The sequence below is a fragment of the Seriola lalandi genome, unplaced genomic scaffold (assembly GCF_002814215.2).
Source record: "Seriola lalandi dorsalis isolate HSWRI2012SDOR001 ecotype SW California unplaced genomic scaffold, Sedor1 jcf7180002054972, whole genome shotgun sequence".
Taxonomy (NCBI): Eukaryota; Metazoa; Chordata; class Actinopteri; order Carangiformes; family Carangidae; genus Seriola; species Seriola lalandi.
Window position 1 is genome coordinate 4,499,134 of NW_019525660.1, and position 24,711 is coordinate 4,523,844.

Here is a 24,711-nt window from a genome sequence, read left to right on the forward strand (position 1 = left end):
ATTGATGTAACCGTTAAAAACGTATTACAACTTTTAGCATGACTGATTAGAACGGGAATGGAAATGAACTCCTCTCCAGAAATAATTGGTAAGAATTCCTGCAGCGTTTTCACAAAGTGAATAATTCCACAGCAGTATCACAACAGGGAGTGAAACTTACATGTCATAATAGAAATGATAAATTCATCTACTGAGACTTCAGACCTCACTACTGAACGGACTGTCATGGTAGTGAATTTAGATAAACATGGACGTTAATGCAGTAAGACAGATGGGTTCAAATATATCCTGTATTAATTTAACTCTTTCTCATCTATTATGTATTATGTCAATGTGAACCAAATGTGATTTCTCATAACGAATTCACATGACTTTCAGCTCTCCTGCAGTGCCCATCTGTTCACCAGACAAATCAAACTATTCTCAGACATAGCAGAACAGCCAACAGGCAAAACAGGAGTTTCTTACAGACATAAAAAGTAGTTCTAAAGTTTACTTCAAAGGTAAGTGAATTCCATAAGGTAAGAAATCTGAACTAAAAAAAAATTAGTTTTCAACAAAAACAGAACAGTGCAACAGAGACTTAACTTGTACAACAGAGAAAACACTCAATACTTCAGTGTTTACTGCTCCTCTGACACATTCACTGGCAGACCAGTGGAGACTGGATGCACATGTTAATGAGATGCACTCGAGTCAGGGTTTCAGTAAAGGATATGAAGTAATACGGGCAGATATGAGGAAAAAATCATGTAGACTTATTGTTTCTTAAATCAGAAACCAAACAAGACAACATTGCTGAAGAGCAGCTCAGGGTCCTCGTAATGGGGAATGAACAGTTATGATACTTCTTACATCCTAATCTGTCTAGATTCTGTTCTACAGTCTATTTGAATAATATTCAATTTAGTGTTTCCCAGAGCTGGGATGATAAACCACCCAGATCCTGATGCTTCTTATTTTGTTTTCAATTCAGCTGGTTGATGTTGGCCTGAGCAATAAAGACACTCTCAAAATAAATAAACATTTGTATGTGTAAAATATCGTGTCTGCTCTCTAGGTTAAGGTTTTGTTTCATTAAAAGTGTATCAACTTAGATGAGATGTCAGCAGAGATGGTCTTTGTATCAGGCGATAGGCCGCCTCCTCTGTAACAAATGAAATGCAATGGGCAAGTGTATTGGATTTTCCTCAGTTGTCTCTGCCTGCTATGTCCATCGCTGCTACTTTGGACTTTTAAATGTATATGTTTGAAGAAAACCCACAGAGCAATTCACACAAAATGACATGGCAATATAAAATCTAGTGGCACATACCATATATGTGTTTGGGCTTAAATTCAGCCATGGATATTTGTTAAATGTCACATCTCTCTGTCTCACTATATTTAATATTTTCACTGTCCAACAAAACAATTACTAGAAAGTAATGCTATTATTATTATTACTACTAGAAGGACTACTACTACTACAGATATATTATATTATGTAATAATATAACATATAGCAAGTCATCTCGGTTCTTTCTTGGTTGGCTCAGTCTTCCATAATATATCTGATATAGTCTCTAATGACCAAAGCACGATGCCAAACCAACAGAAAGCCAAGACAGAGGATCAATAAAAATTCAGAGAGCTTTGCTTGCCAGCTGAGGATGCAATCAGATGGTGACTTGGATGAGGAAAATAAATAGAAAGCCTCCAGATTAAGGGGAAAAACAACACAACTGATCCAAACTGTACTATAGTCTATAGCACAGAGCCGGTTAAATCTGATCGGAAACTCAACAGCTGTGCAATTTAATTGATCCCACGTGTGATGTCAAGCACGCAATCCGTCTCAAACTAAAAATCCTTCTCTGTGCTCAGTTCTGTGAGAGGTTAAAACAACTTAGAGCAGAGACATAAGACTGGCATTGTTGGATTTAGTGTTTAGCCCACTGATATGCAGTTTGATACTTCAGCCTCAGAGTGAAGATGTGGGATTTAGATTTAACTTCACTCCTTCAGCGCAGCATTCCTCCATTTTAACCTTCATTTATCACGTCAGCTTCATAGGTCAAAATAACAATGTGGAATTCATTTGAAAATTAAAAATAGAAAAATGTCTGTAAACAACAGAGGGAGCCCTATAATGACCCGTTAAGACCTTCATTTCACAGAACTAACACTTCTTCCTCTTTTCTTATGTTTGCCTTTTGTTACCCTTTTATTTATTTTCGTAATTTTAAGGTTGTGTATATAATCTCTCAAAACAAGAAGAGGTTATAAGCGTTGAACATGTTAATTTCTTAATATTTGCGTTTAGTACCCTTCTAGCAAGGTCATTTACCTTCTCCCCAACCCTTATTTGATCCAGGACTTCCAGTACTGTTATGAAACAGCAGCTTGAAGGCAAATCCCCAGCTTTTAAGGCAAACTCTGTTATAGGAGTAAGGGGAGACCTTGAAGAAAGAAAGGGAGTGTCTTAGACAAATCCAAAGCCTTTCCACTGAAGATTCACGGGCAGAAATCTCTATAGTGACAAAGTGTGAAGTTCTGAGGGCCTGATTAATTTCCTCCTCAGTGCTGTCAGTCTTTATGTCCTCCACTTTTCCCCCGAGGACGTAGAAAAGCAAAAGAAATGGATACCTGAACTTAGGATGCATTTACACAGCGAAGCATACATATTTATATATACTTACTTTAAATCTAAAAAGAAATCTGAGAATGCGCCAGGCAGCCAGAGGGAGATCTCGATCAGATGACTGAAGGTTAGGAAAAAGGTGAGGGCACAGATGGAAAATGGTGAGCCCAAAGCAATACCTATTAACATGGACTTTCAAGGTGATACAATTTTAAAAGGTTATTATGGAAATACAAAACTGTGTTTTATAGGTTAAACCAGTTCCTCGAACCTTGCCGTTACATCGGAGAACACTTGAGCTGTATGAGCCCCTCAGTGTTAGGACTAAGCTCTAATAATCCAGACAGCCTGTGTCCAGTTTGCCGCCTTGTAGGAGTTTGCTGTTTAACAAGTAGGCACTACACAGCCAAACCCTTGTTTAGTACAAGAGACACATTGAACGCGTCTATTGATGCCTGAAGGACAGCTCGACATCCTCTAGGAGGAAAAGCAAGCAGGAGAGCTTCTTTAAATCTGTTTTTGCTCTCCTCTGAAGTTTAAACTGTCAGAACAAGAGACCAAGGCCTCAGAGAAAAAAACCTGTGGGGCTGTCACTCTTTGTTGCAGTAAATAGAATAACAGTGCTCTAAGTCCTTATAGCTTGTTACATTATGCCGTGCTCGGAGACAAAACATCTTCAATCGTCATGGTTAATCAACAGCTGGAAAAGTCCAGAAGCAAATTGTAAAACATCTATGACAGACACTGTTTTTTTTCTGCATAATTCAGCATCCTAAAAATAAAATGATAATTAAATAACCTTGAAAGCACAGTCAGTTTCGTTTCTTTTAACTGGGGAGAGTAAAGTCTCTCATAACATCACATTAAGTCACTCAAATAGAATTTGTTCAACGATCTGATTTAGTCTTTGACATTTTTAACAAACCCTCATGACTTCCCTCCAGAACAAGAACCTTCATGCAACTCCAGTGGCTCTGCACATGCATCTCATGCTGCCCTGTCTTTAGAGCACACCACAACCATTAGGAAATCACACCAACACTAAACAACTGTACACAACTCAAACTCATTCACCAGGAGTCAGTGAACAGTCACATCCAAAACCAGAGACACTACTACCTGGAACAGAGTCTGGGGTTATAATCTCTCCCCATATTGGTTCACCTGTTATCACATGTAGTGCAAATGTAAACCTGTCCAAACCAACTAAGAAATAAAATGTCACAAAAATGTTCATTAACATGCAGTATACTATCCATTAAAAGAACCCATTTAGAACATGACAGCAGATGTCAGTGAAGGGGTACTCAAGGTCATTTAATCCCCCCCGACCCCCATTTATTGGTAAAGCAAAACGTTCAAACATATAATTCTTCTTGAGACTGACGCACCATATGACAGAAATATATTACAGACTTTCAACTAACTACACTTTTAAATGTGCCTGCACGCTGCTGGAGAGGCCTGTATACTCATTCTCCTGGGAACTTAAGGATTTGTCTTCCTAACCCTCAATTGGACAGAGAGAACCTGTGACAAATGCCTTCACCCACAGTTAGCACTCACACACACGCCCACATACCCTTCCATTAGACAGGCTCTGGGGACTATTGCACTGCAGCAAGATTTCACATGAAGTAGTTGGTCTGCTAGGCAAAGCTTCTTGTGCATAATAACTTCCTCAAGATCAATCAATCAAAGAAAAAAAAAAAAAGAAATAATAATGCCTCTAAGCACACAGACAATCAGCAATAATGGCCAACAGTTCAAGGAGGACAAACAGGAAGTAGGTTGGGAGAGAAGTAAGGACTTTAAATGTATTAATTACATAGAGATGTAGGCTACGGACACAATAGCACAAAAATCTCTTTATCAGCAGTTCCAGCTGAAACCTAGGAGACTTCAGGCCACTCCTGCCAGAAAAAACATCTGCTAAATCTGAGTAAGGCCTGAAACATGACCAAATGGACTTAAGTTTCTACAGAAAAAGTGGCTTGGAGTCAGCAGAGTCAGCTGTATAATAGTGAGTACAAAACTGGGGTGTGAAAGAAACATTAATCTTTGTGACGCGACTGGCCCAGTGTGCCCAGGACCAGGATACAGAGGCGCTTTAGGTAGTTAATGATAGAATGTGTTTATCAAAGGATATACTTTATCTTATAATGGCATATATGGGTCATAAGTATCACACTTTCCTGTTCATGACGTCATACTTTCCTTGTTGCTATGGATACCATTCAGCCCTATAACCAACATATGTACTGCCAGTTATCAATAGAGTGTACTGAATTTCCATAATGGAGGCAGGTCAGATCTTTCTTTTCCATTTCTTGAAGCCGGCAGTTGCAGTGAAATTGTATTAGCTGAGGTTGGGTAGATGTTGGTAGATCTACAAACTGTATACTCAGTGGCACTACATCATGCACAGAGATCTGCATAATGCACATTAAACAAGTGTGTCACAGGTCACCATGATTTGATCAACTCTTTCTCTGTGGTTAGTGTGGAAGTGGATATTCAGTTCATTTCTAATCATTTTATGCCTTAAAAAGGTGGTTTCAATTCTTAAGGGTTTCTCTATAAAATTAAAGCCACTATAATGGATATTTATTAGAATAGCGTCGCTCGTAGTGACAAACCTACAGAGGATTATCAGCTGAATCAGCAGCTCCCCTCATTTTATGGCTCTTTATAGCGACAGCTCATTGTTTAGATGTTTGGCGCTTAACTTTATTGTTTTGGTCCGCTCTCATAGCTCTTGCTTGTTTTTGGCAGCAGCAGCTGTTTCCAGCTTAAACTCTAAAAACCCACTGTACATTTTTTTTTGGTTGCCATGGCCACCAATCTGCATGCAGATACAGATTGGTGCATTTCATCACAGTTGGCAACTTCAATGATGCAGATTTAAAGACTGTTTAACTGAATATTCCACCTTGTTCCCATCCAAGTTTTTGGATAAGTTGTTGCTAATGTAAGAGTGCTAATTCTTACCCATAACATTGTGTGGTGCTTCTATGTCTGTTCTATGTTGCACTGAGGTCCATGAGCCACGACATTTAATTTCCGTTTATGTATGTCAAACATGTGGAAATTAAAGTAAACCTGAACCTGAACCTACTCAGCACCAAACAGCAGACAGACACAGTTATGGATTAGCTGGTGAACATAGTGGAGCATTTAGCAGCTAGGAGTTGGTAGAGACCAAAAACAGAGATAGAAGAGAGTGAATATTGGACTGACATTTGCTAGACTCCAAATGAATGATAATGTTGTTCTGTAACTGCTAGATGTGTTGATAAGCCGTCGTTTGCGGACAACAAAAAATGTGATGATATATCATTTTTGTGTTCACAACTTGTTTACACTGTCCTAGTGGCCATGAAAGCAAATTACTGCAGGATAAAATATTAATTTGCACATGTAAACAATCATAATTAAAGTTGGGTGTGGTTTGATCTGATATGAATGACAGCGGTCTGGCAACATACGCAAACGACCCCACAACAGGGTTTGTTTGATTGATTTTGATTGAAATTCTGATTGGTGCGCAGAAATAAGTGACATAACCATTTTTAAAATATGTCTCACCCTGATCAAACTTGTAAGAAGAATTACAGATACACCGACACAGATGGAAATCTCTCGTGAAATAACCAAAAGCTGTTCCAACTTTGGCAAAAAGAAATTGTGTTCAATTGGGACCCCGTAAATCACATTAAGAAACCGGTTGGCGAAGTATGTTTTTATGGCCTTTAAAAACTATGTTTTTCTGGTCTAAAAGTCTGTCACAGCCAGTATGGAAACCTGTGACTGGAATAGAATCTCTATCTCTGGAAAACAAGGTTCAGGCCCTGGATTTAGCCCTGTCCGCCCACCAACTCCTGAGCTGTTGTCATCTCACCATGCTGCTGACTACTGCGGCAGCTGACAGCATCTTATCAGCAGCTGCCAATTACAACATGGGAATCTTATCAGCGGTAGCCAATTAGAACCAGGGGAGTAGCTATGAGGAAATGTCAACAGCTCAGTGAACTTGCCAGAGCTCTTATCTGGCCACGCCTCTTCATCCAGGAAGCTCTCCTTGAGTCTACTGTCACAGTAACGACTGCCAGTGCAATGTTGTGACAAGAAAGGCTGGAGGTATAGCAAGGTTTCAAAAGAGCAGGCCTCCTGGAAAGACTCCACACATCCTGAAAACGGCAATATTTAATATGTTTTTGACAGCTGATAGAAACCAGAAACCAACAAAATTCTCTAATTATTCACTTGGCCCCAGCTGGGTACATGTTCAGACTGAATACGTTAGCTTACACAAGATATTAAAAACCAAATCAAAGATACAGTAACTGAGAAGTATGGAACACAATGTATTTGGCTTCTCAGACTGATTACACTGTAAGAGATTACTTTCCCTTTTTTATACAGCTCCTTGACATGGATGACAGGTAGGATGCATTATTTCCACTATAAACATCTGTTCGCCAATCTCCACCGAGAAATCAGTGACATGCTCCGGCTTTTCCACAGCAAACTGAAGACCCGTAAAGAGAGCAAATGCATTGTTTTCTGTCTCTCTGTCGATTGATGCAGGACTCATCTGATCTTTGTCTTGATAATGACTTCAAAGTGCACAGATTCAACTTATTTTTCCTTAAACGTTCTTTTGTTACATTCCTTCCTTATCTTAATGTTGCATGGAGGATTAATGTTTTCTTACTGTTTTCAACTGTTAAATGTATGGCTGCAGCTAACGATTTTCATTACAGATAAATTTGCTGATTATTTGATCTAGTAAGAGTTAAAGTCTTTTCCTTCCTTTCCTTTCTTGACATTATAAAATGTCTTGTTTGGTTCGACCAACACTCCAAAACCAAAAGACATTTTGTTTACAATGATACATGACAAAGACATGCAGCAAATCTTCGTATTTGAGCGACTGGAATCATGAAATGGACGTTTTTTTCCCTCTTCTTTGTTTGAAAAGACAATATAACAATTGTCAGAGTTATCAGTGTTTGACTATTTTTGTCAATCGACTTATTGTTTCAGCTTTTTTTTCTTATTAAATTCATTTATTAAAAAAATAACCTTGTACGTACAAACTTCTGAATTTACATACAAAAATCAAACCTTTACATTACAGTGAATGATGCCAATTTTATTCAAAACGTAATTAAGGCTGTGTTGTCAATACACAGCCTAATACTGTTGTGAAATTCAAACTCTTACGAACGTGATCAATATTACTTAGAGAGACAAGAAAAATAAGGGGTGGGGGTGGGTGGCTGACAGGACTTGACGCTCGTCACTCGAATGCCTTGGAGTGTTGACAGGCACATTTCTGTCACATGTCATCATCATTTGGATCATTGGTCATGAAACTTAATGGAGACGCCTAACAGCATTGTCTGGCTTTTAAGACCACATACAAGATTCTAGTAGACAGTGACCTCCATAGAGTCATGGAGCATTGAATGAATCATGGTCTGGTGCTTTCTTTACTCAAGCTTTCAAGAATGGAGGTCACTGCAGTTATTTCAATGGTCCATCTTTTCTCTAGTGGCGGTATGGTTGACTAGAGGCGAGAGAGATGCCTGCAGAGGCAGCAACATAGAACTTATGACAGACAAAAACATCTGATGCCTTGCAAACCCATCTTTCCGCTGGCTTGGAATAGCAACAACACCACAGTGAAGAGATTTTCTGCAGGATAATGTGCCATTGTGTGGCTGCCAAGATTTCCACTGCACAGTTACAGGAGGGGTTAACTACTGACCCCCAATATTTTGGCTTTAAGTGGGGGTAGGACCAAACTGTGACTCTCGCCGTATTCAACCAGGCGGTGCTGTTACTGCTCAATATCTGTGTTCATGTATCTCTGTCCATATGTTGACTGAGTTAGACTGAGTATATTTATTTATTCATTCATTTTAGCTATTCCAGACAAGCTTCCATTGTTTCTCTGCAAACTGAGTTCATCTTGGAATCTTCATCTAAGATCACAAGACATATCTGCTGTCTGTACTCAATATCTACAGATATCCACCCACTTGGGATCATATGTAAAAGGAATTCAAAATGAATGTGATATCTCTCTGGCAAAAAGACTATTGTATATGTTATAATTGACTCATTGATTGATGACTCAATTGATTCTGTGCTTAGCTTATGTTAGTATTGTTATCTGATTTAGCATTGTTTCATTCATTGCCTGGTGTTTTAATGTGCCTATACAGTATTTTTCATGGTCTTGGCCTGGTCTGCCTTGTATAAGAGGCTTCCAACATTAGTAGGACTTATCTGGTTAAGAAAAGGTTAAATAACATTTTCATTACAGATAAATTTGCTGATTATTTGATCTAGTAAGAGTTAAAGTCTTTTCCTACCTTTCCTTTCTTGACATTATAAAATGTCTTGTTTGGTTCGACCAACACTCCAAAACCAAAAGACATTTTGTTTACAATGATACATGACAAAGACATGCAGCAAATCTTCGTATTTGAGCGACTGGAATCATGAAATGGACGTTTTTTTTCCTCTTCTTTGTTTGAAAAGACAATATAACAATTGTCAAAGTTATCAATGTTTGACTATTTTTGTCAATCGACTTATTGTTTCAGCTTTTTTTTCTTATTAAATTCATTTATTATAAAATAACCTTGCACAAATTTGTGAATTTATATACAAAAATCAAACCTTTACATTACAGTGAATGATGCCAATTTTATTCAAAACGTAATTAAGGCTGTGTTGTCAATACACAGCCTAATACTGTTGTGAAATTCAAACTCTTACGAACGTGATCAATATAAAGAAAATTTTATTTTTATATATATATATATATAAATAAAAAAGCTGTATATACTTCTTTTATCCACATTTTTTAACATGTATACATACTTAAATAAAAACAAAATAAATGCTGGCAACTAGAAAGTAGGGCTGCAACTCTATAGCAAATCCAGTGATTATTTTCTTGATTATAAAGTATCAGAAAACGGTGAAAAGTGCCTGTTTCCCTTTCCCAAAGTTGTTTTTGTAAGCAAAAACTGCTTTTTCTGTCCAACAAACAGCTCAAAAACAAAAAGGAATTCAAAGTATTATCACAGAAAACAAAAAAAAAGCAGTACATCAGTAAATTTTGGTAATTCTGCAAGACACAGGAAAACCAGTTGTTCTCTGCCCATCTGCTATACACCTGTATTATACACTTGTGAGACCAGCCAAAGAGCAGGTATGTATAGCAATTTGACAATATGGAGGAAAGGATAAACGCCTTTATCTGACTGCGCAGTAAGACCCAATATATGATTGAGGTATGAACAGATATGCAAAACTGACTGAAATGAATAACGCTATCACAAAAAAAACCCTCAGATTTCCTTCCAGTGACTTTGACAAATGGCTCAAACACTGGTCTGGTCAATGCCATTACAACAAACTTTGAAATTTAACAACCCCAATCATCTGGTGGCTGATTTTAGATTAAACCCATTAACCCTCCTCATACAACACAAACAAACACCTGAGGGGAGAGTCAAGCCGAGCAGGGGAACGTCAAAAGGCTATCACACACACACACACACACACACACACACACAGAGCTGTGTTAATACAAACATCATCATGGTCGAATACCCTGCAACCTCTGTAATATACAGTACGAGAACTGACACTTCAAAAACAGAGGTTTGTTTGACCGTTGTTCTGCTGTACGGTCAGGTCGGCTACCATCTATATTTCTCATTTGATCACTTTAATTAGTATGTATGGAACAATACCGCTGTGATAAGTAAGAAATCAGTCAGAATATTTCATCAACATGCTCCATCTGAGTCCTGTCCTTTTTATCTGTCATAATTCTTTTTTATTGATGCCAGTGTAGCTTTTAGTGTGTCACCATCAACTCCTCCATTATTCTACTTTATGTTCAAATACATCACTGGAGGCTGCGATAATTAGGCCACATTCCCTGCAGAAAATCTCAGTCCTGTTTCAAAAATGTACATCAGAGCTTGTGTTGCGAAATCCCAATCTGTGTACACAGTGTACAAAGTGTAACTAGGTAAAGATGATCTTATGAACTTGAAACACTGTCATCTCACTCTGCCACCTACACACGGGAACAATATCCTCTCTCAGAGAAGAAGTAGGAGAGAGGGAGGGAGATACTGAACAAAAGAAAGGCAAAAGTGGCAGCCAGATCCAGAGCGGTGTGAGGCATTGTTATAGAAAGGGCTTGCCTGGCATATAATTAGATTTTGGCAGCCAGAGTACATCTGTCCTTCTTACATGTCTTGGAGATTCGGTGAAAGAAACAGAGAAAGAGATAATGTAGAATTATAGTAGACTTTCTTCTAATCCATCAGGATTCTCACATTGCAGACAAAAGGTGCCTGGATGATGTAACTTTGAGTTTGTCTTGGCAGTCAATGCTAGAGAGCGGTGAGATTGGTGCCCTTTAGAAAATGGCTTTGATTAAGAAAAGGTGCTTCTATGAATAAAGTCAGACCAGGATCACTGCGGCAAGGAAGGTCATTAATGAAAGAATTTAAAAGGAATTTAGATGCAACGAGAGAGTAGGGAAAAACAAATAGTACAAGAATGAAACCTTTTATATGTGATGCACAAATTACCATTCATAATCTGACTTTGATTAAACAATCAACAGCATATGTATCTGCAATTATTTTTTTTATAAATGTTTATTTTAAGTAAAATATCCCATTTTTAGGGATTTTAGTTGAGATGGTGGAACCAGTTCAATTTTGGATATCTTTTGATTTTGAACAGTTTGTCTCATAAAACAAGATATTTCAGGACATCAACTTGGGCATAGGGACATTGTGATGAGCATTTTCTGACATTATACAGACAAAACAACTTAAATTGAGAAAATAATCATCAGTAATAATGATGAAAATAATCATTAGCTACAGTTCTAATATACAGTATTTATTCAAAGTTTACATCTACGGCAAGATCGAACTAACAAGCGATAAATTGATGTCAACATCCCATAACAACAACAATAGTAGCACTGAAATCTCTAGACCACATTTGACAGCCACAAAAATCATCAAATGTAGCTTAACTTTCAATATACAACAGAAGGGAGGACTGAAGGAGGGACTTTTATAAAGTAGAGTTGGATGAGGCCTCAGTAGACAATAAAAAACACCACAGAAGCAGCAGATTGCTTTAAAGGAAAAGGTTTTTATCCATAATGCCAAATGATTAATATGTCCTTCGCATATCCCGTCTTTGTTCAAACACACTTGCACACATCTACAGTTTGAAGTGTACCATTTCAAGGGAAATGCGGTACCCTTAAGTTTTGCTTGCTTGCTTACATGCAGTACGTGTTGCTTCAAAAGAGCGAGAGCACATGGTCAGCCACAGTGCAGCTCTCCCATGACATTTTGGGATTCAGAGCCTTTGCTCAAACGTCATGAAAAAGTCTAGTTTGTACTGTCTGTCAAACTGTGATCCCACTTTCTGTGTCATCTCTCTGATGTTTTATGTTCTGTGACCTAGTATGGCCTTCAGATAGACTCTCTCACTATTGAAGAGCACTGGCATCAACAGACACTCCCTTGGTTGTGTGTCAATAGGTACAATCATGCATTAATTATGGCTAGGTGGCACCGAATGAGTCCTGATGTCCAATAAGCTGTACAAAACATCACTCGGGTTTCCCTCTCAAAAAGCTCAGAGAAACCAGATACCCTGAAGTGAAATGAAGGAACATGAACAGGCAAGAAGTAGGGCAACCACCCTTCCATGCAGAGCTGAGACAATGGTTCTGTTTATTGTTTAGACCATTTAATCTTGCCTTACACTGGCGCATATGTGAGGACTTACGTCTCCCAACTAACTAGATCAGTGAGCAGTCTGTGGCAGTAGCCACTCACGGCATCTGTCCCCTGTCATAATAGAAGCTAAAGTTACATGGGTATTAGCTGATGATCTCCCTGCTGACAGCTAATTTCATCACTGAGCCGCTCCAGCGTTTTCAACACATATGATCATAGAGAAGGCACATGGCGCTACTGAAGCATTTATCTGATCCCTGATCAGTGTTAACACTGAACCGTCTGTGTGTGGGAGGGAGCAGCATGAGTAAGAGCATATTTAGACGATAAAACTTTTCCCTCGTACCGATCCCATATACGCAATTAATCCTCTTCTTCTGGTGTTTTTGGCAGTTAACAATTAGCTTCAGTTGCATTACCACTTCCTTCTGGACTGGAGAAGAGACACATATACTGTATGTAGCTGTGTGTAAATTAAAGTCCTGGATTTCAAGACACTAACAATGGCGAGTTGAAATGGGGCCTTTGTTGATGAACAGAAAATAATGAATTATTTTTTCAATCATTTCACTCATTTTTTTTTAAACAATGATTCCATATATTCTTTGATTTCAGCTTGTTGTTGTTGTTGATTTTGTGCTTTTCTTTGGCATGTATGATTCTACACTGAATATTTTGGGTTTTAGACTGATGGTTGGATAAAACAAGAATTCTCGAAGGTTCGTCTTTGACTTCTGGGAAATCAAAACAGGCAACATTCACTTAAATTTTATAGACAAAACCATGAAAATCAAAATAATCATTAGTAGCAGCAATACTCATGTGGCTGCACTAGCCCTCAAATCGGTTTCTCTTTCCCCCTCAGCAGAAGAGAACAGTCCAGTGTTTCAGTTGTGTGCATCCACTCATCCGTCATCTCACAGTTCAGTAATATAAATTAGAATGGTTTAAAATGGGTTAACTACAGCTGATCTTTTCTGCACTAGTACTTGTGCAGTGGCCTCTCACAGAGCAACGTGGAATGAGAGTGTTGGAAAAGGGTGGCAGGATGATGAAGAAGAGGGGAGCCAGAGGAGACGCTCGGCAGTAATGTCAGGCAGCGAGAAGCAGCTGGTGTGGATCAGTTAACCCGGCTGGAGGCTGAGAGAGAGAAGACAGAAGGACAGAGGGGGGAAAGAATAGATGGAGGGAGAGTGTTGATAGAAGAGGAGAGGAGCCGCAGGTCACTGTGATGCTACCGTGAGCAGAGCACTGGGTACAAATGGGGAGATTCTTGCAGATTCTTACTGAGGTAACTGATGATAAAAAGGAGAACAGAAAAATCATCCAAAAAAGTTTTTTTTTTTTAACGGTGAAGTCCATTCTTCTATTGGTTTGCTTCTCCTTGCGAGTGATTTTAATATGAAACTAGAATTCTCACTAGTAGTATTGTTTTTGCAGAAGATTATGATGTCACAGTGAAGTTGACCTTTGACCATTTGGATATAAAATGTTATCACTTCATCATTTTATCCTACTGACATTTGTGTCCAATTTTTTCTGCGAGTTATGGCCATAAACTTATTTTGTGAGGTCACAATGACCTTGAACCACCAAGTTCTAATCAGTTCATCCTTGAGCCCAAATGAACATTTGTGCCAAATTTGAAGGGATTCCCTTGTGGAGTTCCCGACAAATGGCATCCATAAAGCCAAAACTGTGTTTTATGAAGTCAAAATGAAAAAATTGAATCAGTTCATCTTCGAGTCCGAGTGAATGTTTGTACCTAATTTGAAGAAATTCAAGGCGTTACCGAGATATCGCGTTTACAAGAATGGGACAGAGAGATGGAGGACCTGAAAACATAATGCCTCTGGCCCTGGCTTTCGCCGGCGCGGAGGCATAATGAGTTTTAAAGAAGAAACACTGGATGTTAGTCAAAACCAAATTTTTCTTTCATTTATAGGAGAAACAAAACTCGCCCACCTAGACAATATAAATAATTCATCAGGTAATCCAACCTGAGTGAGTGGTTATTCCTCTGTGTTTTAGGGCGGTATCTGACATTCGCTGGTGGCTTTATGAAAAACACTGTCGATAAAACCTCTTAACAGCCTTTACATATGTAATTGAACCCCTGAGCCCTTAAATCTCGAGCCTGCCCTCTCTGTTAGATAACACGCCCTCAACAAGAGGAAATGGCAGATTTTGTTTCAACTAAAATGAGGAGGGGGGTCAGAGGACTGAGATACAGAGGAGGTACTGTACTACAGCGCTTTTCACTTTGAAATGATTTCCTTTGCATTTGTTTTGAAATGTCTTCATATTCAACAAATGCAATTAGGCAATATCAAAATCCACAAATCTAACAGATAATGCTCATATTCTACCTAGAGACAAGAGATTGTTGGGCATCTTGTGGCTTACAGTACCTTAGAGAAGCAACTAATTATTATTTCCATTATCGATTAAACTTAATTTGGTCAACATTAGGATATTGTGATGAACATTTATCACTATTACTGTTTTCTAGAGAAGGCGACTTTATCAAATCATATCCCCAAAATATTTAATGTATTCTAATGCAAAACCAGCAAAGTTTCATATTTTAGAGCCCAGAACTATCAAGTTGGTCATTTTCGCATGAAAAGCTGACAAAATAAATAGTTGCAAATCAATTTTCTATTGATCAATTAATCGACTCAGTGTTGCAGCTGCACTGTCCCAAAAAAAAGCAAAGTATTCACCCCTGCTGAAAGTTTTTGTATTTTATTGTTTTACAGAATTGAAGCAAAGCAGATTTAATGTGTCTTTCTTTTACAATGACCAACACAACAAAACCCTTAAATGTCAAAGTGAAAACAGATTTCTACAAAGTCAGTACTTTTTAGTTTACAGAAAACTTTTACTTATGCTTCACTGGATTTGTAAGATTTACTTCGGTGAGCATATAGCAGATTTTCTAAGTGTCACTCGCAAAGTGAACTACTTGATGTATGCTTATGACACAGTTGCTAATTCAATCAATCTTCAAGAAAAATTATCCAAGGGAATAATTGTAATTCAGGGACTCTTGATACAACACTGCCATTTTGTAAAACTCTAGCCTGCAGGACATATTCTGATTAGAAATCAATTTAGCAAACTTGCAGCGATAATAACCAAAAATGGATCAGAGAATATTAATGGAAAACACTAGGAGACAACTTATTTGGCCTTGTCCCTGAGGCTGAGGGATGGGAAGAAAAACTGATTGTTTATGTTCCCTACATTGTTGCTGTGCTGAATAAAGGTAGCAATGAAAGAGAGACCACATGCACCATTTCTCTTTGATCAAGCAGAAAACTACAAGCCAGGTGAAGATTTCTGTTTTGATATTAGAGTCTTTTTAGAGCTTGAGCCTTGCTTGAGGCGTGAGGCTACCATTAGCTTTAGGGTGAGTCCACAGACAGAGCAGAGCGCCTTCTGGCACTGTGAATAATTTAGATCTCACATGTTTTTAGGCTTTACGAGACAGGCTGAAGTGGCACTAAATCCCTGACCACTGCAGCGCACAAGAGTGGCAGGGAGCATGATTTAAAAATGATGGTGGTGAGAAATGGGAAAAGGAATGAAGGATGAGCCCTGATTTGATTTCCTTGCTTGATGATCATCAGCCCATAGATGGAGAATATAGGATCTGATATTTCCTCTATGACCTGGATCAAAGGCATTCGGCTAGGATTTGAACAGCTGTATGCAGCCCTTAGAGTACACTCTAAACACTCAAACAGGCTCCATATGCCTATGCAGGCACACACCGTCCATATAGACATTGGATAAGTCTTTATTTCTCCCAGAGCAGCAGTAGAGACAAGTGGACTGTTATGTTCTGACTGAAGCAGAGGAATCCCAGATGAATAAAGAGCGGCAGGCCCCTTTGCAGCTTGTCATGCATTTCAATCACTTTATGTGTACTCACATACAGTCCTGCAGAGCAGCACAGCTGCTCCCTCTAAACTGAATATTTTAGATTCACCAAGTCATTAACCTCTATACTCACCTACGTTCCTGCATACATCCTGTTTCTATAATATTTTCATTTTTAACTGCAATCTGTCATCCCATGTCTCCCATCCATCAGCATCACTGTAATCTTCTGTGTCACTGTGTGGCCTCAGCGTCACAAAGACTGACATCCAGCTGTAGATCTCCCCAAGTCTCAACACACAGCAATCAGGACTGTACTCTCACACTCACATCTCTTTGGGACAATGACACAGCTATACATCTCAATGGACTGCCATCTCTGACAGCTTAAGTAGCCCATTACATTATTTACCATCCAACAGCTCTTTTTTTTCTGCTAGTAGTGGACCAGTGACAAAACATTAAATTTTTTCATGCTCAAGTCCATTAGTTTCCAATGGGGAAAAAAAAAGGCCACAAAAGAGAAATACTGGTAAATGGAATATCGGAAACTGTTACACACTACTCTCTCAAATGTGAAACCACATTCAGTTTACTGAAGTGCAGCTCCTTTCTGGGGTTTTGTGCTCTAAGAATCCAGTCCGACTGAAAACCATTCATCATGAGGACTACACACTCCCATTGGAGACCTTATACTAACAAAATGGTTTCAGTAATACAAACCTCTACCAAAGACAGTCAGTGAGGACTTCTTTGCTTCATAGCCATCTCCTGTAATAAAAATATAGTAGCTAACAAGCATATGGAAAAACGACAAGGATTTTGCTTTAGTATGTTGTCACTAAAGCCGGCATCTCCAATTTAAATTTACAGGGAAAGAGCAGGAACACTTTTACGACTGAAACTTTTTCTTTCGTTTTCCTCTTTTCATGCGAAAATGACTCAGCCTATTAGAATTTTAGAGCTTGTGGTTTCCTTTACTTAATTACTTTTGAAAGCAAAGCAGAAAAACAACATCATTATGACCACAACTTTTGACGTACTCACCAGAAGTGTAAAAGATACATGCATATTACTGTGGCTGAGCTACTGAGGCTCCAGGCTGAAGGTTGGTTTACTCCAAAATAGATGTGAACAGTTACAAGACAAGACATACATTGATTTCTGTTTACGCTAAATTACGTGGAAGTGTCCGCACACAAATTTACATTACACTGACAATCAGGAACAGAACGATTTTTCACTTTAAGCTCAAGCCTGAATTCAGAATTGCTCCTAATCATACTCGAGCACAACTACTTTATCAGATGTGCAAAATGCCCTAAACCTTTATTATACCGAGTTTAATTGAAATCTGTCCTGGTGCAATTTGATGGTTGTTAACTCACGAGTCGACACTGCTTTCCCCTCACAATGTGATGTACAGCGTGTTTGTACTCTCTCACAGCAAAAATCTATGCAGAAAACAATTCATGATAACTCACTTTAATTTTGTTGAATACAAAAACAGCTTTAAAAAAGCCGTCTGACCCAAAGCCAGAGCATATCAGAAAAAAATATGTTTTTCAACACTGTTCTTAGGCCTTAATGAGGCATACAATTTGTTTTAGTGAGAAATGCTGAGTGTAAACAAAAGTCACTTTGTTTACGATGACGGCTCCACAGGAGACCTCTAAATGTTTTCATGTCCATTATACTATTTTCCTACTGTGATGTATCCAAAATAAACCTTAGCTGCTACTTGTCATGTTGGGAACTTCTGTCGCTCCCTTCCTACACAACATGTATCTTTATTTTCCCTTTGCGCAAAGACATTAACCTTTCTCCTGAAGAATCAATAACATTTTATTCAACACTTAGCTCCCACTAAAGGTTAATGCACGAGAGATTGGATTGGTGAGAGTTCAATTCTTTTATTTGCAAAAACTATGGCTGTGAATTGGCCTTTGTGATAAAACTTAATCAATTGATTTTCATGCACAGAAAAACATGAGAGTGAGGCAATTTATTTCATCCTGGCATTGGAAATACTTTAGATGAATCCATACACATGGCCTTAGGTTTGAAAATATGCCTCTGTTCTGATCACTACTCAATTTTTCTGCAGTCAAACAACCTTGTTACAAGGGTACTTGAAACCCATTTAGCCAAAGGCCAAGCGTTCGCTTTCAAAGAGCTATTTCACATAAACGAAGTTATTTGCAACTGCACAGACACAGGCAGTTTCCAGTGGAAGCAGTTTATCCGCTAAAGCGAATTTTCACCTCTTTCACATTTGGTCTGAACACATCTCAGCAGAGTGATGCATGTCTTCATGTCACACATTTTGTGTCAGCTGTGGGACCCATGATTCTCAGGCTGAAAAATCACTGTCTTATAGAAAAATGTTTTACATTTCCCTGTAGGCTATTTAATCCTATTCTTCTTCCTTTTATTTCTATTTTTAGACAAGTGTTTTATGATGGCTTTTGAACTCTGCTGTATCTGCATTTTGTAAATCAAGTTAACTTTGTTTTAAACTGCTTCACAAATAAGGATTATTATTACTGATACATTAACATAAGAGGTGTGAGATAATGAAATCCAGCTCGTGGAGGTTCTACTAAAATGACATTTATTTTCATTGTAAGAGGGGGAATCCTGCTCCAGTAAAAATGAGCAGCATTTCAAAATCTCATTCTCTTCACCACCTGCAGCTTTAAAACAGCAGGAATTGAGGGGAAATGGCCATCTCTGGCTGTGTTGTAAAACTGATAAAAAACTGAATAAGAAAGATCCTTGCAGTGTGCCTGCTGCCCAAAGGCACCACTTATTATGGATTGTTAAAAGACAGGCGCACACACATACAGTGAGTGAACATAAACACATAAAACAAAAAAAAAGATAAAGAGCAAACGTGGTGGCCAAGTACGTCTCTAACTTTAGAGGGAACAACGATATAAAAACGGTGGTGTTTGATAAAGAAAGCATGGTAAAATGTTGAACTATTCACTGCTTCAATTTTACTGGGTCCAAGACATAGAAGCGCAACACTCATTTTATATACGCCTTAGTAAAAGGGTCAAAACAAACTGGAAATTTCCAACCAAGTTGTTATGATTTCCAATGAATTTGATTTCTCTGGAGCCATTTTACAGTCAACTAAATAAAAATATTAGTTAGTCACAATGAGTCCCAGTGTGTGAGCTGGGTGAACATTGTCTATTTAGAAGCAGAGTGAAGAGGATATCAATCAAAGTTCAAACATTTTACCTAACTGTTTAACGGAGTTGAGGGCTCTTAATTATGTATCTGGCTGATTGTTGCGTGGTCTCGGTCGGCTGATTTAAAGATCATTTGTAAATAATCGATCAGCAGGGTGGCAATAAGTCTGAAATGACTTGGGTTCCTCCTGGGCCACATCAAACAGGCAGTTTGTTTTGTTGCATTCTCAAATTCTTAATCAATTATTGAAAGGAAACGCAGCTGTGTAATGTCTAAGAAAAGTGTATGTGTTGCTTCAGATGCTTGCACACGTGCACGATGGGATAAAGGCACTGGTAATGAGAAAAATCTATCCATTAGGGTCCCTTAACGGAACTCAATCAACACGGCTTTTAATGAGCTCCATCAGAGAATTGAAGGACCTGACTGAGACTGGATACAATCAGAATCAGACGCCTTTAAGCCAATACATCCATATCTCTGTTCTGGACCTCCAGTGAACCTCTGGTCTTTTAAGCAGGGGATTCAATCCATCTTGCATCAAATATAAATACAGATTAACAGCTTGACTGTTTGAGAAAACCTAATGTAGGTGAGTTGAGCAGTAGAACTTAGAAATGCAGTGATTTGATTTTTCTGCATATGATGAGAAAAAGTTCAAGGTAAAATTGTGTAAACAAGTGCAAACAGGTGGTCATTTACAGGTATTTACAAATATATATATATATATATATATATATATATATATATATAAAGATATTAAAAGGCACTTTTACATTATACAAGAGGCCATTTCAAGTTCCTGCATTATTTAATATTAGAGGAAGAGTTGTCCTAGTCACTACGTCTGATATAAATAACTTGGTCGAGAATGACAGAACAGTTCGTCCTTGTTGCTATGTAGATGATACCAAGGAAAAATGTGATGGCCTGCCCACCTGTAGGATAACAAATATTTATGTATCTTTCTGACAGGCTTTTATCTGAGAACACAAACACAAATTTAACACTGTTCATTATTACTACTGTTCCCATCAACGCTTTTTCTGAATTTTGATCATCTTTGCTTCTCCTAATGTTGTGCAAACTTGACAACAGAAGAACACATTACATATTCACTGCTCCTGCCATGCACAATGGCAGAGAGAAACCTGCATGACTGTTTTGACTGTGTGATTTCGCATTGGACTTATAATATTATGACTGTAGGATACAACACTTTCATGGCTGTGGTGGGAAATCTGACAAGTGAGAACTCGCTGCTCACATTTAAATGAGTTTTTCTCCTTGTTCAGTCCTTTTTTTTTTCTTTAGTATCTGTGGATTGTGAGTATGCAAGCATGTATGGAAAAAACATGATGCTGCACAGTTGAGACAGAATTTTAAAAATACAGCACAGGCCCCAGTTGAGACTTGCGATGATATTCTTTTCTTGAAAATACATTTGAAACAGCAGAGGTTGTATTATATTCAAATTATGTGTTCACAACCTAAGATATTCTTTTTGAATGGAAAGCGTGTTGCATTATAGGTTGTTTGTAGCCTTAGTTGCTGATGGCTTGTGTAATATATATTACTACCACAGAAGCAATAAAATTTCTGACGAGTGAAAATGAGTGGAACGCTTCCCCCGACATGGACTGCACAAACACAGCACGCGTGGTCCGAATCATCTGTTGAGCAGCCAAGAATCACAGGTGTCACAAATAATGAGGAGCTCAAAAAGACAAGTGTGAAAAATGCAAACTGTCAAACAAAGTGTGAGCTCTGTGACTGACAGACTACAGCTACACATACGTGGGATTTATGTTGCTGAAATGAAAGTATTTCATGTTTAGTTTTTCATCTTATAATCAGGATAGACTAATAATCGGATCAAATACAGCAGATTTCTTCTCTGTATGATTACTCCAGCTGAGAATGTGAGAATCAACACCCCTAGTTTGGACATTTGTGAACTCCTCCACTATCAGCCGACTGGAACGACTCGAGTTTCATCACCAGTGGCCAGAAAATGATTCCTAACTGAAGGGGAGTGGAGTTTTTAAGTATGATGAAATTTCTCCTGGTGACATGTTGGTCTGACTTCAGTCCTCAGAAAAGAAAAGAAAAGAAAAATGAATCGGTTCATTTCAGTGTCACCGAGACATTACACTTCAGCAGAGTCACGGTGCTACTTTAAGGCTGCAGAAATTCTTCTGCCTCTGTCTTGGCTCAAGTTGTTGGAATAATAATTCACCCACTCTGAAAACACATTTCGCACCGTATCTCTTTTCAACTCATCATTACTCGACACAACTATTTGTTTTTGTCAATTAACACTGCTGCTATTTTGCTACATTTTGTGTTGAAAGTACAAAATAGTGTCATGAACACATGGTCTTAGTTTCACAAATTTTGTACAGCTTTTCATCATTTGGACCGACACCATTTATTTGTTTGACAATCATCTGTGATACATTATCCAATTATAGCTTGACATGGTCAGTGAATTAAAATGAAATTAAACTTTATCAAAATGTGAACTCATCCATGTGAAGATGTGAAGAAAAGATGAATAGTCAATTAGGGCCTTGTTAATGTGGAGTATTAATCCAGTCAAATTAGCATTGTGAAGAAAGCAGAGAACATGGAACAACACCTCTCCGTCTTAAGGGTCCTCTTCTTTCTATTACATACAGAGCAATTAATTAGTCAGTACTTCTTTAATTTTTTAATTAGAAAGTCCTTCTTTAATTTGCCACATTACCAGGCAACCCACTGCTAACTTAAATTACTGTTTAATTATGCACACTCTCCATAAACACACGTGTGTACAGACATGCTCCTCTCAGTGTGTCTCCCTCACTGTGTGACAGGTCAGTGTGTGTGTGTGTGTGTGTGTGTGTGTGTGTGTGTGTGTGTGTGTGTGTGTGTGTGTGTGTGTGTGAGAAAGCTGAGGGCGTGTTGCAGTTGTGAAAGGCAGGTGGTGCTGGCACGGTAACAGACAGTCAGGCACACAATCTCAGCAGAGCAGTTTCCCGCTGCAGCTGCCTGACCTCCAAACAGGCCAGACAACCAGAGCCGCAGGACATGGCAAGCTAATCGAAAACAACAAAGACTGAACTAAGCTACTTTTTTTCCCAAACCGCTACCAAATAATAGGATTATGCAACAATTCCCATCACAGCTATTTGATGTTGGTAGAGGAAAGGGAAGAGAAATCTCCAGGTAAGAAATCTCGCTGTTGTATCAAAGCTCTCTGGAGTGAAGGGAGGCCATTCTCTTTTCAAGGTTACTGACACATGCATTTAAAATTCGACATGGCTGAGGGCAAAATGGTAAGGTTTTGAGAACACAGAAATGCTGCACCTATGGCAAAATACTTGTCAGGTAGCTGTTGTGCATACCTGGAGGCAGGATGGTTCTCTTCCTCTTCTTGCTATTCTCAGCTGTGTTTTCCAGAGGAGGACACTCGGACACCAGCGGCCCGCTGGAACCGTTGAACTGGAGAGGGTCGTTGTTGGTGGATGGATCAAAGGGCAGAGCGTTGAGTCCTGGAACACACAGATAACACAGGAAGCCACATTATAATAAATAAAGCAGCAGCTTCTGACCAAAGGAGAAAACACTGCCACATGAAAGTGAGAACGCAGCATACCAAGCTTTTCATGTTGGAGCCTTCGGGCTTAATTACTTCATCACTGGAGTATAAACATGTATAAACAGTTTTCAATGCCACTAATAATGGTGGCACTGGGGGAACCACACAACAAAGCAATAAATTCAAGCAATAGTCAGGATTCAGTACAATTCCTTCTGCTTTCAGGAACTGCGATCATGTGATAGGATCAAAATCTAGAGAACTGCGTCCAAAAGCTTCTCAGCTGATGCTTCTGAAGTCAAGATTAAATTTTGAATCCTGACTTTGAAGCCTACATGGATGACTTTGAAGAGCCCTGAAAAAACATGGAAATTTTAACATCTACAATACCATGACAACTAGGTAGCCACTCATGAACATTGTGGTTAGTTATCTCAACTAAACTGATAACATAAAGCTGAAATGATTAGTCTAGCATTTGTCACTATTTTCTGCCCAAACCAAGCAAAATAATTGGCAAATTAATCCGTATTCTAAATAATTGTTGATTGCAGCCCTAATACAAAGTTGTATGAGACAGTATGTTTTGGAGAAAGCAGATACCAGGAACTTGTAGATATTTAAATAAGTTGAAAAAAAGTGAAATCTATACGGAGGATTTTATTTTCTATACCCAAACATTTCTGTCAGTATCTTGGGCACAGAAGAGAAACATTGATATGCTGGTTGACTTCTGAATAAATATGTTGTGCACGCACAGACACTGAGACATAAACCGCTTCCCTTCCAATCAAGGTCAATTTTAACAAGGCCAAAAACTAACAATAAAAGTATGGTGCAAATGCTGCTAAGAAAGTTTCTCTGAAAGAATGCTGTGAGTTTAAAAGAATCTAATGTTTGAAACCAAAATAGCACCTCAAAATTATAAAAATGTAAAAAAAAAAAAAAAGAATAAAAGAAAAAAGAACAGCATCTGATCCCAGTTTGATCACTAATGTAAAGGATTTTCTACCCTAGGAAACATTGAGTCTGATCCCAGTTTGATCACTAATGTAAAGGATTTTCTACACTAGGAAACATTGAGTCTGATCCCAGTTTGATCACTAATGTAAAGGCAGTTCTTCTTTCACTGTAAGAAAATTTCAGTTCAGATATTCTATATAATGAACAATTCTATTCTTATTATTTTATATTTTCCTCACTGTTATCTTACCATAACAAGATCAACAGTCATATCATGAATACAATACAACAACAACAACAACAACAACTACACTACTTAGATCCACAGGAGATCAAAACAAAAATAATGTGGAGATTGCTCCTGACTCCAAATAAATGATAAACAACTTAATTTGTGTTTTCTGCTTAACGTACCAGCTGCTCTGCGCTCTCAAGAGTGGTGTATTTGTTTATAATTCAGAGCAGGGTCCTGGAGAGATTCGGTCTGCGTTCCTGAAAAATTCATGACACTTCTTCGGGCGCAGATTTGTTTTTGCCTCTGTGGCACAGCAGATTAGAACACCCACATTATGGTGGCTATGTCAGAGGTCTGAAGGTCCCTAATCAGTTAGTATCAAACTCAGACAATGCTCTTA

General features: G+C 38.4%; 1 protein-coding gene across 1 annotated transcript in view; it reads right to left on the reverse strand.

Moving 5' to 3' along the window:
• enox2 (ecto-NOX disulfide-thiol exchanger 2) overlaps positions 1-24,711 on the reverse strand; it is a 119,351-nt gene that overhangs the window by 64,099 nt on the left and 30,541 nt on the right. Inside the window, exon 2 of the mRNA XM_023398144.2 lies at positions 22,920-23,066. Within this exon, the coding sequence (XP_023253912.1) occupies positions 22,920-23,066 (147 nt within the window). The remainder of the gene's footprint in view (positions 1-22,919; positions 23,067-24,711) is intronic.